Genomic DNA, 15,635 nt, shown 5'->3' with positions numbered 1-15,635 from the left:
GAATATGCAGGGATATGGGCAGGGTTGGTTTATTTCACTTAGCTGCCTCACTTCCAGAGGTCAGGTCTGCCTTTTATAGCCCCACTCACCTGAGCCAGGGACTCCACGGTGCTGGGGTCCCCAGGCTTTAGTAGATCCAACCATGCAGTGCTGGCCCTCCTAGAACCACTTTCAGGGCCACGGCCCACATTCCAAAGTACTTGGGCCCTCCCTGCCCCATCCAGCCCTGGCCTGAGACCAAGGCCTTGAGCCAACACAGTTAGGAAGGCCCCTTAGTGCCCGCTGGTTATGTGGCTTTATTCACAGACTCAGCACTTGCTGAGGATGAAGGGAAAGAACATTTGGGGCCAGGCTGGGCCTGGAGATCCGGGTGGCTGGGAGGCCATGCATGGGTTGGATTGGGGAGCTCACAGGAGAGAACCTGCTGGCTGGGCCAGGCCTGTGTGGGGCAGGGCCGGAGGCAGGCAGCATGCGGGAGGCCTGGCTAGATCTGCATGGAGCAGATCCATCCAGGTGGTGGCTGTGAGCCAGGAGGGAGGGACTGAGGCTTCTCTGGGGCAGGGGGTATGGATTTGGGGCTGGATAGCAGGCACACTTGACTCCCACTCCCAGGAAAATGATATTGTAGGACAGTCAGGACACCTGGCTCCTGGTCCTGTTGCTGCCTTGGGACTTGATATGTGACTAGCCAAGCCGGACCCTTCCAGTGTCATTGTCTTGCTGATGCTTGGCCATTTGCCTTGGAGTTGACCCACCTACGGACCCTCTGAGGACATTTGTGGACAATCCTGGAGAGTATGCCTAGGGCCCAGGTGGGCGGGCTCTGCCTATGAAGCGAGGGGATTCCCCAGCTCCCTGTCATCAGGCTTTTCTCCCAGTGGCCAGTTCAGTTTCTGGCTGTGCCCCGCAGGGGGCACCATCTCACACCGCAATCCGGGCCGCCGCTGGGCCAAGGAATACTTAATGTTAAGCCTTCTTTCTCCTGGCCCGCCCTGCTGGCTCCTGACTTCCTGCCTAAAGGCAAACAAGGAGTCCAAAGCCCGGATCCTCCTCCCGGGCCTTCTTCCTGGTGAAGAGCGCATTCCCACCCAGCAGGGAACAGAAAAACCAGTTCCCCGGGTTTCCCTCCCTGCCTGGGAATAGCGAAGTCTGGAAAGTTGGCAGGGTCTCTCTGGGCTGCCCAGGAAGGTGACCCAGGGGCCTGGGAAGCCAGGTGAGGCCTGAGCAGGGCCCTGGGGCTGAGGATGCAGCCCCTGCCCTCTTCCCACCGGCCTTTCCCGGGGACTGGGGTGGAGGGATGCAGGAGAGGGGACCATCAGCATTGGCGGGAGGGAGTGCGGTGCACGGAGCCGGGGCGCTTGGGGATCTTGCGCCAGCGTCTCTTGTCCCAGCGGCAAAGCAGTAGCAGGCGAAAGGTGTCCCGGAAGGCTTTGTTGCAGAGTGCGTAGCACATGGGGTTGATGGTGCTGTTGACGTAGCACAGCCAGTAGCCCAGCTCCCACAGGGTCTCGGGAACACAGTCCTTGCAGAAGGTGGACACCAGCACCATGATGTTGTACGGTGTCCAGGTGAGGATGAAAGCCAGGAGGATGGCACTCAGGGTCCGAGCCGCCTTCTTCTCCTTGACCAGTGAGAAGGTCTTCCGTTTGGCCAGCTGCTCCTTTCCACGGGGCTTCTGGCCCTTGCCAGCTCGATCACGCCCTTTCTTAGTCGGCCTCTTGACTGTATTTGGGGAGCTCCGTGGGGGCTGCTTGGTGGGGGCCTGTGCCTCGGGGTCCACCATTGGCATCTTGATCACCACTTCGGAGCCAGGCTCCTCTCCCTCTGAGGATGTGAGGGACTCCATAGAGCCTTCGTCCTCTTCCTCTTCTTCCTTCCAGCTGTAGGCCTGCAGCAGCCTGGGGGCCCGGCAGCAGCGACAGCAGCGGCCTGGAGGAGTCTCTGGTGAGCCCTCAGCCCCTGGCTGAGACCTCTCTGAGCTGCTGCTGCTGCCACCCCCTTTGCCTGGTGTCTCAGAGCCCTGAAGGGCTGCCAGCTCCCGTGCTCGGTTCTCTGTCTCCCGGTAGATGCGCCAGTAGAGCGTGCACATGACTGTGACAGGGAGGTAGAAGGCAGCCATGGCTGTGCCAAAGGTGATGATGGGCTGGGAGAGGAACTGGATGTAGCACTGCCCAGCTAACACTGTCCGCTCCCCTACCAGGTACTGCCAGAAGAGGATGGCTGGGGCCCAGAGGACAAAGGAAACCAGCCAGGCCAGGCCGATCATCAGAGCTGCCCGGCGGGGTGTGCGCTTGGCGCGGTAGCTCAGGGGCCGAGTCACGGAGAAGTAGCGGTCAAAGCTGATGAGCAGCAGATTCATGACGGAGGCATTGCTGGCCACATAGTCCAGGGCCAGCCAGAGGTCGCAAGCCAGTGTGCCCAGAGCCCAGTGGCCCATGAGCAGGTATGTGGTGTAGAGGTTCATGGAGAAGGTACCGATGATGAGGTCAGCACAGGCCAGGCTCAGCAGGAAGTAGTTATTGACTGTCTTGAGCTCCGTGTTGACCTTGAAAGAGATGAGTACCAGCAGGTTGCCTGTCACTGTGGCTAGCGACAGGAGGCCCGTGGTGATCCCAATGAAGGCCACTTGCCAGGGACCCTTTCCTGGTGCCAGGACAGTGATGTTGGGGCTGACAGCAGGTGGGGCTGAGGTGTTCATGGTGGCTAGGTGGGGCTGGGGTTGGAGAGCCCCTTCCTCCAGGCACACTACAGGGCTTCCTCAGAGGAAAGTCATCACCTGAAAAGAGAGGACATGGGCTTTGGTTGGGCCACTGGGCATTTCTGATAGGCCTTATTGGAAAATGCTAGGGATGTAATTCCTGCCCTTGCAGAGCTTCAGACCAGATAGCATTGCCCTCCCTTACTGGTGCCCACTCATGGTCATTTATCATGCACTTTCCCAGCCATAAGTGGATTTGCCAGCAGCGTGGAGTGGCTTTGGGATCCAGGGATTTGAATCTTCATTCCAGTTTTACCGTTCAGACTCCGGGCCTCCATTTTCTCACTGGGAAATTACTACAAATTCCTGTCTTACATAACTCGGGTTGCAGGAGTTGGGAAACTCACTTTGTATACAGTCCTGCCAGATTCTCAAAGCATTTCACTCAACTTTATTAAAGCCCTCACTTACTGAGTAGTCACTGCACGCCAGACACAGTTACTAACCACCTAAACGAATTATCTAATTTAACTGTTGTACATCTCTAGGAGAAAGGGCTCTTATCATACCCATCTCACTGTGAGGGAACTGTGGCTCTGAGCAGCTGCAAGACTTGGCCATGGTGACAGAGATATGATAAGAACCCGCGAGAACGGAAATTTGTCCTAAAAGAGGAAAAAAAGAAAAGAAGCCGTTCTCAATCTCCCTGGGTATGTGGTGCTCCAGTGGGATTCTTCCACTAATAAGGAGAGATGGGAAGAAAGGGGAGCTCCTGAGAAGATAGACAGAGAGAGATGGGAACAGTGGGGCCTTAGGGGTGTGCACGTGTGTGTATTTTTTTCTGCCCGTTTTTCTGCGCATGTGGGTTTACATATGTATGTAGGGGGTGGTATTTGGGGCTGAATTGAATTCTCTATGAGGGCAGCAGGGAAAATTGTGCTGGACTCAGACACTCAGTTGGTAGTAAGAAGGTCTGGGGCAGGCCGGCGCAGTGGCTCATGCCTGTGATCCCAGCACTTTGGGAGGCAGAGGCAGGCGGATCATGAGGTCAGGAGATCGAGACCATCCTGGCTAACGTGGTGAAACCCCATCTCTACTAAAAATACAAAAAATTAGCCAGGTGTGGTGGCGCGCGTCTGTAGTCCCAGCTACTTGGGAGACTGAGGCAGGAGAATCGCTTGAACCTGGGAGTGGAGGTTGCAGTGAGTCAAGACTGCGCCACTGCACTCCAGTCTGGGCAACAGAGCGAGACTCCGTCTCAAAAAAAAAAAAAAAAAAAAAGGAAAAAAAAATGAAGGTTTGGGGCAAAAGCAGGAAGCAGGGATGAGGGCCTCAGCTCCTAGCTCGGTGGGGGTCTGGACCCATGGGGTGTGGGGGGCTTCCCTCCCTCTCCTGGCTCTGTTCCTGGGCCCCAGCTGAGTGGGGGGAAGCAAGGGGAATGGGAAGATCCCCCAGACTTTTCTTGGATCTGGAATCTGGTCCAGGCACTAAGGCTGGGTAAAGAGAAAGGCCAGGGCCCTTAACAACCTGCTGGCTGGGCAGGAGGCTCCCACAGCCACAGTGAAGCCAGATGGAAGGGTAAGGGTCCAGGCAGCTCAGCCAGGGGCTTGCTGCCATGTGATTTGGTGGGTCCATTCCTGCTCTGGGTCTCAGGCATCTGTCTGTCCATTGAAGAGGTTGAGGGTCCCCTGACCCTCAGCTGTGGCCTCCAGGGGCTATATTGTTGGGAAAATTCCAAGGGAGAGATGTTGGGCAAGGGCCCACTGAGCCCTGGTGTTCCTTGGGCACCTGGCCTGTGACAGGCTGCTGTGATAGGTGGCCTGGGTGGTTTGTGGTTGAGGGCATCTCCATGGCTTGCTGTGAACCCTCAGTGTGTGCAAGTCACTGACAGCGTGGTGAGTTCAGTGGGGGACAGAATGAGCAAGGACTGCAGCTGGCAGTGTGTGCTTGTGTGTCTGGGACAGTTTGCACATGAGGCGGCATGTGCAACCTGGACTCCGGAGCCAGACTGTCTGGATTTGAATCCAGTCTATCCTGTTCACTGGATGTGTGATTATTGCTAGTGATATAACTTCTATATGCCTAGGTTTCCTCAACTGAAAAATGGGATAATACCCATTAGCAAGACTGTCACCTCTTTTCAGGTGATGAGGATTAAATGAATCAATGCATGTAAGGTGCTTAGAATGGCCCTGGCACATGGTAAACAGTAGGTCTCCTTTAACTCTCAGGATGTGTAGCAATGAGGGTGCTAGGCTGCCTAGAAATGTCTACTTCTTGGCCGGGTGCGGTGGCTCACGCCTGTAATCCCAGCACTTTGGGAGGCCAAGGCGGGTGGATCACCTGAGGTCAGGAGTTCAAGACCAGCCTGGCCAACGTAGTGAAACTCTGTCTCTACTAAAAATACAAAATTAGCCAGGCGTGGTGGTACATGGCTGTAATCCTAGCTACTCTGGAGGCTGAGGCAGGAGAATTGCTTGAACCCAGGAAGCAGAGGTTGTGGTGAGCCAAGATTGTGCCATTGCACTCCATCCTGGGCAATAAGAGTGAAACTCTGTCTCAAAAAAAAAAAAAAAAAAAAAAAGAGAAATGTCTGATACTATGACAATAGCAACTAGTAATAATAATGCTCATTGTTGTTATTGCGAGCTCCCTGAGTGCCAGTTGCTGTTAAAGGGTTTATATGCATAATCTTATTTAATCTTAACAGGAGCCTAGGATCAAGGGATGGCTGTTGTCTCCATTTTTTTTTTTGAGATGGAGTCTCACTCTGTCATACAGGCTGGAGTGCAGTTGCGCGATCTCGGCTCACTGCAGCTATTGTCTCCATTTTCTTTTTCTTTTTTTTTTTTGAGATGGAGTCTCGCTCTGTTACCCAGGCTGGAGTGCACTGGCACAATCTTGGCTCACTGCAACCTCCGCCTCCAGGTTCACACCATTCTCCTGCCTCAGCCTCCTGAGTAGCTGGGACTACAGGCGCCTGCCACCACCATGCCCGGCTAAATTTTTGTATTTTTAGTAGAGACGGGGTTTTACCGTGTTAGCCAAGATGGTCTTGATCTCCTGACCTTGTGATCCGCCTGCCTCGGGCTCCCAAAGTGCTGGGATTACAGGCGTGAGCCACTGCGCCTGGCCTATTGTCTCCATTTTATAGATAAGGAAGCTGAGACTGAGAAAAGCAAGGGAATTTGTACGAGATCATGCAAGGAAGGTAGGAACTAGGATTTGAGCCCAAGCAGTTTGTTCCATTGAAATTTCATTTACAAAAACCGAAGGCCAGCCTGGGGATCATAGTTTGCTAATTTGAATTCTAAAAATATTACATTAAAATATGATTTGTCTTGATTACTGAGTTTTGCTGTACCCTTTCCCTTAAACAAAGTCAGCCACTGGGCTGGAGGCTGGGATTAGGCTGGGGCTTTCCCCAGTGAGGCCACTGGTAGACACTACCCTTGAGAATTTGAGAATTTGTGCAACTGTTGTCACTGTCATCTTCTGAGTTCAGTGCTATCTAGTGCCCATTGCTCACAGGGAGCAGCTGAGGCCCAGAGAAAAGGGAGTAGAATGCATCGTCTAGTCCAAGGTCTCCTGGCTCCTAGATTGGGTACTGCGCCCCATGCCATACTCTCCTGGTAGTTTGGATCAGCTCTGTAGCCCTGGGCCCTGGGCAAAGACCTGCAAAGGCTGAGTTAGACAAGAGGAGGTCGCTAGCCTGAGAGGCTGCACCCTGCCCTGCTGCAGGGGCCTCTCATCTGCCTGGGCATGGTGCAGCCTTTAAAGCCTGACTCCTTAGGCCTGGCGTGGTGGCTTACTCCTGTAATCCTAGCATTCTGGGAGGTTGAGGCAGATGGATCACATGAGCTCATGAGTTCGAGACCAGCCTCAGCAACTTGGTGAAACCCTGTCTCTACTAAAAATATAAAAATTAGCCGGGCATGGTGGTGGGCACCTATGGTCCCAGCTACTTGGGAGGCTGAGGCAGGAGGATCACTTAAGCCCAGGAGGCAGAGGTTGCAGTGAGCTGCGATCACGCCACTGCACTCCAGCCTGGGTGACAGAGTGAGACCCTATCTCAAAAAAAAAAAAAAAAAAAGAAGCTTGACTCCTTATACCTCAGCAGGCTAGGACTAGGGTAAGGTGAAAATCAGGCACTTGCCTCTAGTGCAAAATGTAAGGGGTGCCCCAAAACTTAGTAATCAAGAAAATATTTTAATGTAATATTTACAAAAATGGAAGTTAATGCAAAAAAATCCAAGATGAACAACATGTTAAATAAAGACAGGGTCCACTCTGCACTTGCACAGCCCTTTCTCACTCACCTCACCCTAATCCTGACCCTGGTTCCAATAAAACTTTAGTTACAAAAACAGCCAGCCAGCCTGTGGGCTGGAATTTGCTATTTGATTTAAAAAAATATTATTATGATATTATTTCTCTTGTTTAGTGAGTATTTTTATGTCCCCCTCTTAAATTTTGCTCCTAAGTGAGTGCCTCGCTTGATTCACCCTAGTCCTGGCCTTGTAGTTCCCAGTCTTGGGTTTGAAGCTTGGCGCTGAGCCTTCCTTGCTGTGTGACCATCAGTAACCAGTCAACCTTTCATTCCCCTGCTGCCCTCATCCCCAGCTGTGAGGATGATACCGTTCAGAGTGCCTGGCACTGAAACAGACACTCAGTTTAAAAGTTAAAGCCTTATTGTTATTATTATTATTATTATTTTGAGATGGACTCTCACTCTGTCACCCAGGCTGGAGTGTAGTGATGTGATTTCAGCTCACTGCAACCTCTGCCTTCTGGATTCAAGCGATCCTCCTGCCTCAGCCTCCCGAGTAGCTGGGATTATAGGCTCCTGCCACTACACTCAACTAATTTTTGTATTTTTAGGAGAGACAGGGTTTCACCATGTTGGCAAGGCTGGTCTCAAACTCCTGACCTCAGGTGATCCGCCCGCCTCAGCCTCCCAAAGTACTGGGATTATAGGCATGAGCCACTGCGCCTGGCCCTGGTGTTATTCTCCACTCCTTCTCCTGATCCAGTGTCCAGCCTCTTCCCACCACGCCGCTTCCCCTCCAGACCCCAGGCACGCCCCTACTCTGGTTCCCAGTTTGCTCATTTGCAATGGAGGAGTTGGACAAGCCTGGTGTCTGGGGAGATTTTACAGAGTCAGAAAACCAACATCTCAAGGTGCTGAACAGAAAGAACCCAAGTCCCTGAGGCAAGGCTGAAGGCTCACTTACATTATCTCACTTGGGGCTGGAAATGACATCAACTCAGGTTGGAAATACAGTGCCTATCACAAGGCTAGCTATAACTTTGGTGAATTAAAAAATGCTTTCAGAACAGGGGGCTTGTGAGAAGAAGTAACTCAAGGAGTCCTTGGAGATGAGGACCTCTCCTAGAGGGGTCCTTGGAGGTGAGGAAGCTGGCAGTCCCTTGCCTTGATGTCTGGAAATTCCTGCCAAATCTCCCATTTTAATGGTCATATTGCTAACCACCATAATTAATGCCTCCTGGCTGGCAGGCACTTAATATATATTCTTTCCCTTAATCACAGGACACCTCGGTGGACATCCCATGGGGGGCTCTATCTTTATATTATAGGTAAGGGCATTGAGGCTCAGGGTGCAAAGTAGATTTCTGATGGTCCCACAGAAGTGGTGGAGGTGGGATTCTGACCCAGACCTGTGGGCTCCAAGCCTGTGTGCTTTCCACCTCGACAAAACCCCTCTGCCCCACTTATGTGGATGAGGGCTAAGGCCTCTCACCCGGGGCAGGTGGCAGGTAGAGAAGTCGCCAGAGGTTCCAGAGAATTGGAACCTGATTCTTGCCACCATCTAGATCTTCTGCCCCTTATGACGCAGCCCAAGAACAGACCCATCAATGAATGACTGCCTTTCCTCTATATCAGAAGCAGAGGTCCTCACTCCCAGCCCTCTCTTGGACAGGGAAAGAGCTCAGGAGAAGGTTCCTGGAGACGTGCTCTAGTCCCTTCTGTGTGACCTTGTCCAAATCTCCTTAACTGTTGATGTGGGGCAGTCTTCTACCTGTCCAAGGTTCCTGTGGGATCAGTGAGATGGTGGCTGTGAAAGAACCTGGTTTCCCGTGATTGTGGCGGATTCCCCTGGGGAGACCAGCCCTAGGCTGAGGGTTAGGGTATGGGGTTCAGTGGTAGCTCTAGAATCCCTAAAAAAGGAGGGACTTAGGACAGCCAGCTGGTTGAAAAGGGGGCTTGAAGCTGCATTTGCAGGGCACATCCTGTGAAGGCATCCATGGGGGCTGAGGCTCATATATGCAGTGAGTTTGTCAATGGGGATTGCAGTGGGCAGCAGGAAGACCCCCTGAGGCAGTCCTTGGCACTGCCTCTGCCTAGCTGCCAGCTCTTGTCTTGTTATGTGACCTTGGGTAAATGACCGTCCTGACCTGGTGGCCCTTCTGTGGAATACGGTGAACTCCTAGGATGAGTGTTTGTGTGTGAGGGTATATGCATTGCTGAGCAAGGCTGGGAATGGTGGAGGTGAGTCCATAGCTTTGTGGGGACTCATCCTCAGAGGGTGTTTCACCTGGAGTTCAGGAAGATAGTGAGGAAGCAAGGAGGGGCTTCTCTCCAGGACTGCGGCCTCCTGATGAAGGCTGTTAGAAGCCTTTAATAGTATCACTAATACTCCTTACACATAATAGCAGCAAAGAAAAATTACTCATATTATAGTAACTGGTATTTACTGGCTGCATACTATATACCAGACATGGCTGTAAGCATTATATACATAAACATTATAAACTCGATCTGATCTACCTGTTACAACTCCTTGTGAAGTAGGTCCTGCTATCCCCAGTTTGCAAAAGGCCTAACCTGAGGCTTCAAGACCTGAAGGACCTTACAGCTCATCAGCGATGCAACCAGGATTTGGATCCAGGCCGTCTGCCTCCGAGATCAACCTCTTGAACCCTCCTCCTGCTCTTGAGGGGTTGGGGGGGTTTGCCAGCCTCCTTGCCCACCTCAGCTAGCTTACTCAAGCCCTACTTTGAATCAGTTAACGATGAGCAATCGGTCCTTCTTTCGGAATCTGGCCTCCTTGTGTGCGCGGCAGTGTCTGTTGTATATCTGTGTGATGTGTGATGACAGTGCTGTGGGAAGAGGGTGGGTCTACTGGAGCTCTTTAAAGGGCAGGGTAAGGGCTGTGTCTGTCTCATTCAATGCTTTATCCCAGGGCTTGGCACATAGTAGTTGTTCAATAAATACCTGTGGACTAAATGTACGTGTGTGTACTCAACTTCAGACCCTGGAGCCTGAGGGTGAGCCTGTGGGGTCAGGACCAGGTCCAGAACATGGTCCGGAGGCCCCTCTTCTCCCTTGAGCTCCCACATCTCATCTGCCGGGTCCCTGCTTCCCTGAGTGAGGCCCTGCCTGGCTGGAGAGCATAGGAGAAAAACAGCCAAGAGCATCCTTGTCTGTAAAATGGACCAAGGAAACCCTGCCTCACCCGGCTGCAGGGAAGCTAAGTGAGGTGCCAGGACAGACATGGACGTACCAAAGCATTTGTCACTGGGGAGAGGAGAATGTTAGCCTGGGCTCAAAGGGTTAAGGGATGAGGTCAGAGACTTTATTACAGCAGGCCAGACTGTTGACTGCCAGCGCCCAGGACCAATCCCTAGGGGCTGGGGATCTGGCTCGTGAGAGGAACTGGGAGCAGAGAGAACCAATGGGGGAGGCAGGGAAAGAGAAATGGGGAGAGGGATTCCTGAACACCAGGCTTTTCTGAACTTACCACTGGCCAAGGAGTACAGAAGAGCAGTGAGGGCATGAGGGGATGCTGGGGAAGATATTTAGGAGGGAGGAGCGGAGCCATCTTGTGATTCTGGGCCTGGAAGCTGGTAGAGTCCTGGTTAGGAAGAGGGGATAACACTGGGGAGCGGGAGATATGTGGAGGGGGCTGTGGGGTTGGGTACCTGAGGCCTCACATATGCAATGAGGAGGGCACTCCTTCTGGCCAGGTCTACTCACTGATCCCTTCTGCTAGGGCCTGACCCCAGAAGCCAGCCCATACAAGGAAGCTCTACCCTCGGGGTTAACTTTTCCTTGACAGCAGCTCTTGACCCATTAAGGTACACAAAACTTCCACCCCTGATGTCTGGCTTTGGGAATGAGGGAGTAAACAGATAGAATTTATCACATTTTTAAGGCTCAACAGTTGCCATTGGGAGGGCCAACTAGCCTTGTGGAGGGCAGCAGCCATCAGTTAAATGCTACATAAAACACACCGCTTAGCTGGAAAAGGAGCATCAGCCCTAGAATCACTGCCAAATTTGCTCACCCATGATGGATCTTAAGCAGTTGCCTGACTTTGGCCAGACCATGCCAGAGCCTGGGCATGAGCAGCTGGACCCTAGACCTCACTCTGCCAGTGTGGCATCAGAGGTTCTGGGTCCCTCATCCTCCTCTCCGCAAGCCCCCTGCTCCTGGCTCCTTGCACTCTCCTCCTCATTTCCTTTCTTCTCTCTCCCTCCCTCCTCCATCCTTGTAGGCATCACCATGGCACCACAGCAGAGCAGAAACCCAGCGCAATTCACCCACCTCTCCCCGCCTGCTGGGAACCCAAGCTTCTGCGTCTGAGAGCTTACTGCGCCCCCTGCTCTCCCACCCCATCTTCCTGCTCATGGAGGCGGCAGTGCAGTGTTGTGCTGAGGATGCGGAGAAGGGGTCCAAGCTCCAACCGGATCCCTACATATCCCTTCTCCGACCATGAGCATGTCCCTTTCCCTTTCTCAGCCTCAGTCCCTCCATACAATAGAAAGCCTCCTTTCTAGGTCTGACATGACCTCTGGTTAGCCCCTTCTTGACACTTTGGACTCCCCATTACACTTCAGAATCCAGTTCTCAGAACTCCAACCGCCAGCTGTCAGCTGCGAGCCAAGACTCACATCTTCTGCAGCCCATTTCACTACCTCCTTCCCTTTCATATCTCAGCCGCGATAGCGACTGCAGCTTGCCTGGTGGCTGAGGTCAGAGGGCAGAGAACTCTCATCTGACAGCCCAGTGAACAGCTGATTACCCCGAGAAAGGAGACTGTCTGGCCACTGGAGACTGCCCGACTCCTTCCAGCCAGTTGGGCAGGGGTCCTGGGTCAGTCTAGGTGGAGCTGCAGGTGTATTTTGTGCAAAGATGTGAACCCCTCTCCATTGACTCTGATAACCTCTAAGCTGCACATGTCTGGATGACCTAATGAGAGCTGACGACCCCCTCCCCAGCTGGCCTGCCCAGGAGCTGACAACTCTACAAGCATCAGAGTTCCTGGCCCCTAGCCCATCCCCACATTGTGCAGTCTGCGGGCACTGGGGTGAGTACCTGGCATGGGTGCCCATTGGTATCCATGCATTGCCTGGATATAGGACTGAGATCCACCCTGTGGGAGCCCAAGATACTAGAAACATAAGGAGGGTCCTCTGGGCCCCTGCGCACGTCAGGGCCACCTTCCATGGCCAGTGTGGCCATCCACATGCCCATTTGTCCCCAAAGAGCCCTGGGGCTCTTTGCCTGGTCTCCTGCTGGCTTCTGGCCTGACACCAGCAGCCTGATTCAGTCCATCTCGGGGGAGCTGAGGTGGACGGGGGTGGTGGGTTTCAGGGTGCCCTGAGGGAGGAGAGGAGGAGGTTCTGGGACTGGCACCCCCATCAAGATAGGGGTCAACCTCCCACAGGATGCTGGTGGCAAGGGCTGCTTCCTGGCCCTTTGCCCTTCCCACTCTGCCCCTAGGGTGTTGGGGGCTCTGCTTGCTACCAGGCAGCCTAATCCCTTCTGGGCCTCAGGTCCAGTTTCCTGAGGGGGGTCTCCATCTCCTCTGCCAGCCGAAGCCCAGAAAAACATCAGATATATCCACTCAAAGCCAGGAGGCCGAGTGTTTGGAGCAGCCAGTGTTCAATGCTACAGAGCCCCCTTGCCCTCTAGAACCCTCCCTGGCCTCCTCCTATCTCTGTGAGTCCGTCCCTATTTCCATCTCATCCTGGTCCCTGCCCTCCCCCGCTCCCCAGGACCCTCCTACCCTCTACCTCAGTGCAGCCCCTCCCAAACCCTCCCAAATGTACTCACCACGGGGCTGAAGAGGGGTCTGTAGGGTCCTCAGCCCCACTGCCTCCCTGGGGGCCGGCAGCGTCTCCAGGGACCCAAACACCTGGCTCCCAGGGGGAGCTGCGCCCTGTGCTGGCAGCGGGAGAGGCACAGCCAGTGATTGGCATGTCCCACCCCCTGGCACGCCAGCCTTAGGGGGGAGGGAGAAAGGGAAAGAGAGGGAGGGAGGAAGAGAGAAAAGGAAGGGAGGGGAGCTGGAGGGAAGCCTCAGGCAGCGTCTGGGGTTGGACTAGGTTCTGGAGTGTGCCCCCTCCTTCACCAGGGCACCCAGTTTGAGCCCCAAGAGGGAGGAGGAAGGACATGAGGAAGGCGAGCCCAGGAAGGCTAAAAGTCCAGGACGGGAGAGAAGGCGGATACAGGGAGACAAACACCCACACCCACTGCACAGACCCGGCGGCACACACACCCTCACAAAGGCACACTGTTTCCTTGGGCTCCTCCCCCCACCCAACCTTAGAGCCCCCAGCCCCATAGTGTGCACTGTGCCCCAACACACATGCCCCCCGGTATTCACATGCCTGCTTCCCTCGCACACACGCCCTCCCCCCTGCACATGCCCACGCACCCACCCACCCAACTACACACCCTGCTCTTCCTCCCTGCTGCGAGAGAGCTAGATTCCTTCTGTTTGGAAATGACACATTGGGCCTCACGTGAGAGGCTCCAACTTGGAACAGACCCAGAGGGCTGGTGCACCCGCCCGCCCGGGGGCTGAGTGAATGTGCCCGCGTGCTGGGCTGTGTGCGCTAGCATTGGGCTATGCATAGCCCGTTGTTAGGGTATACGGGTGTCTGCTTTTTGGGGATGAGTAGAGGGCCAGGTGCCTGTCCCATGTGCGGCTGAGTGCCCTGCATGTTTGTGTCCCTGTGTACTCATGTCACCATGCAGCCTGTGTAAGTGCAGGTGTGACCCTATCAGTCTGGAGGCAGGACGCGTGTGCACACGTGTGTCTGTATCTGATGTGTGGCTGAGTGTTGCCCAACTGTGGAACTTGCTAATTCTGACAAGTGAGGCAGCCTCCACCTGCCTGCTCCACCCCAAGCTTCCACTTGGAAGACAGACAGGCAGACAGACAGCTCTCCTCCCAGCTTGTCAAGCTCTGTCTCCCCTGACTCCCACTCAGGGCTCACAGGGGTGTACCTGGGATGAGATGAGCCCTCCTCCCCATCTCCCTCAGCCCTACTGGGTGAGGCCAGCATCTCTCCCTGCCAGGCTGGTCTGGACTTCTGTGTTGAGCTTCCTCAGAGATAGAACCCCTGGGGGGCAGTTTGCCATAGAGATGTGGGTCTTGCACCGCCTCCGTTTGGCCCTAGAGACCTCCCTGGGAGCTGACTGGGGAGGAGAGTTGGAGGCTGCAGAGACTGCCTGCTGGGGCTGCTGTGTTCTTTGCCCCACTGGGCTGTGTCAAAGTCCTGCGGTGACAGGTGGGAAGGAATGGGAGCATCAATTATCCCCATTTTGTAGGTGAGAAATCTGAAGAGCAGAGGTATGATTAGCATGTGGTGGGCAGGTGTTTGGACTCGGGTCGCTTGGCTCTAAGCCCAGGGCTCTGGAGTCTGGCGCAGGGGTTTCCCCTACTCATTTCCCCACCAAGTGCCGCCCCCCACTCCCCACTCCCCACAACCCCGCCAATGCTGGTGCCTGAGGGTAACCTGGGGCTTTCTCACCCAGGAGTCCAGTTGGCCAATGGAGCCAAGTGGAGCTGAAACTGGAGTTCCTGGGGTTTGGTCAGCAGCTACTGGTGGGCTGCTGCATGCAGGTACATGTGGGGGCATCTGTGCTTCTCAAAGCCAGCTGGGGTTCCAGCAGGTACCCAGTCCTCCTCCCTGCTGAAGTCAAGCAGCTTGGAGAGAAATCTAAGTGAGCATCCCCTTTCCATCCCAGGGTCACCCAGCCGGTCAGGGTTGGGTCAGAACTTGACCAGTCCCTACCCTTGGGCGCGGACTCGGGATGCCCCCTGCTGGGCTGCCCTGGGTTTGCGGTTGCGGCTTGGGCGGCGCGGTGGGGCTGCGTGTACTTGTGCGCGTACACGTGGCTGAGTGTGGGGGTGTTAGGCCTCCACGCTCAACATCCATTTCCGAATCTGAATCAGGCTCCCTCTTTGCCACCTCCCCCCAATCTCCTTGGTCTCCCTTTTCTCTTCTCCCACCGCCTCTGCACACGTCCCTTTAGAAATAAAAACACTTATTTTGTGGGCGGGTGGGGAGGGTGTCCAGCTTTCCCCTGCCTCCTCCTGAGTGCCCCCCTCTGTCCCACGCGGCTTTCTTCTGAAGTCTGTGCAGTTGCGGATGCAGGGGGATGACGCCCCCCGCCACCCCCACCACTGTATCACTCTTCTGACTTCCTCGCACAGACTTGGCTAGGTCACCCTTATCAGATGGGGAAACTGAGGCAGGAGGGGAGAAGAGAGATACGGCCTGGAGAAGCGCTCCCGCCCGGCTCGCTCACCACCCCCGCACTCGCGCCCGATTTAGCCGCAGGGAGGCTGGGAACATTGTCTTTATTTTAAGCCGCCGAGTGCGGCACGAACGCGGCTGCTCGCGACAAAGGGCTTCTTGAAGCGGCTGCAGGCGGCGCACGTGGGGCTTTGGCCCCGCCCCCGCGCGACCCCCTCCAATTCTCCCTCATTTCTGGCTGGGTTGGGTGGGGTCTGATTCTCGGGTCTCGGCTCCTGCTGGTTGTTATTTTTGGTCGCCTGGTCGAGAATTCACTCCTCCAGGCCACCGAGGGAACGTGGAGTCGCCCTTGCGCGGCTCGGCCGCAGTCTCGGCCCCCTTACTGTGGAAGAGGAGAGTGCCCTGAATGCGAATTCAGCTT

The 15,635-nt window shown here is 54.7% G+C and overlaps 1 protein-coding gene across 1 annotated transcript; it reads right to left on the bottom strand.

The window, feature by feature from the left end:
- Positions 1-276: 276 nt before the first annotated feature.
- CHRM1 (cholinergic receptor muscarinic 1) lies at positions 277-12,894 on the bottom strand. Its single transcript, NM_001132522.1, is given in 2 exon segments — positions 277-2,776; positions 12,780-12,894. A coding segment is annotated over 1 exon segment (1,383 nt). The 5' UTR covers positions 2,699-2,776; positions 12,780-12,894; the 3' UTR covers positions 277-1,315.
- Between the last annotated feature and the right edge of the window lie 2,741 nt (positions 12,895-15,635).

This window comes from Pongo abelii, chromosome 9, assembly GCF_028885655.2.
Source record: "Pongo abelii isolate AG06213 chromosome 9, NHGRI_mPonAbe1-v2.0_pri, whole genome shotgun sequence".
In the NCBI taxonomy this organism is placed as follows: Eukaryota; Metazoa; Chordata; class Mammalia; order Primates; family Hominidae; genus Pongo; species Pongo abelii.
This window is presented reverse-complemented; position numbering and strand designations above follow the sequence as displayed.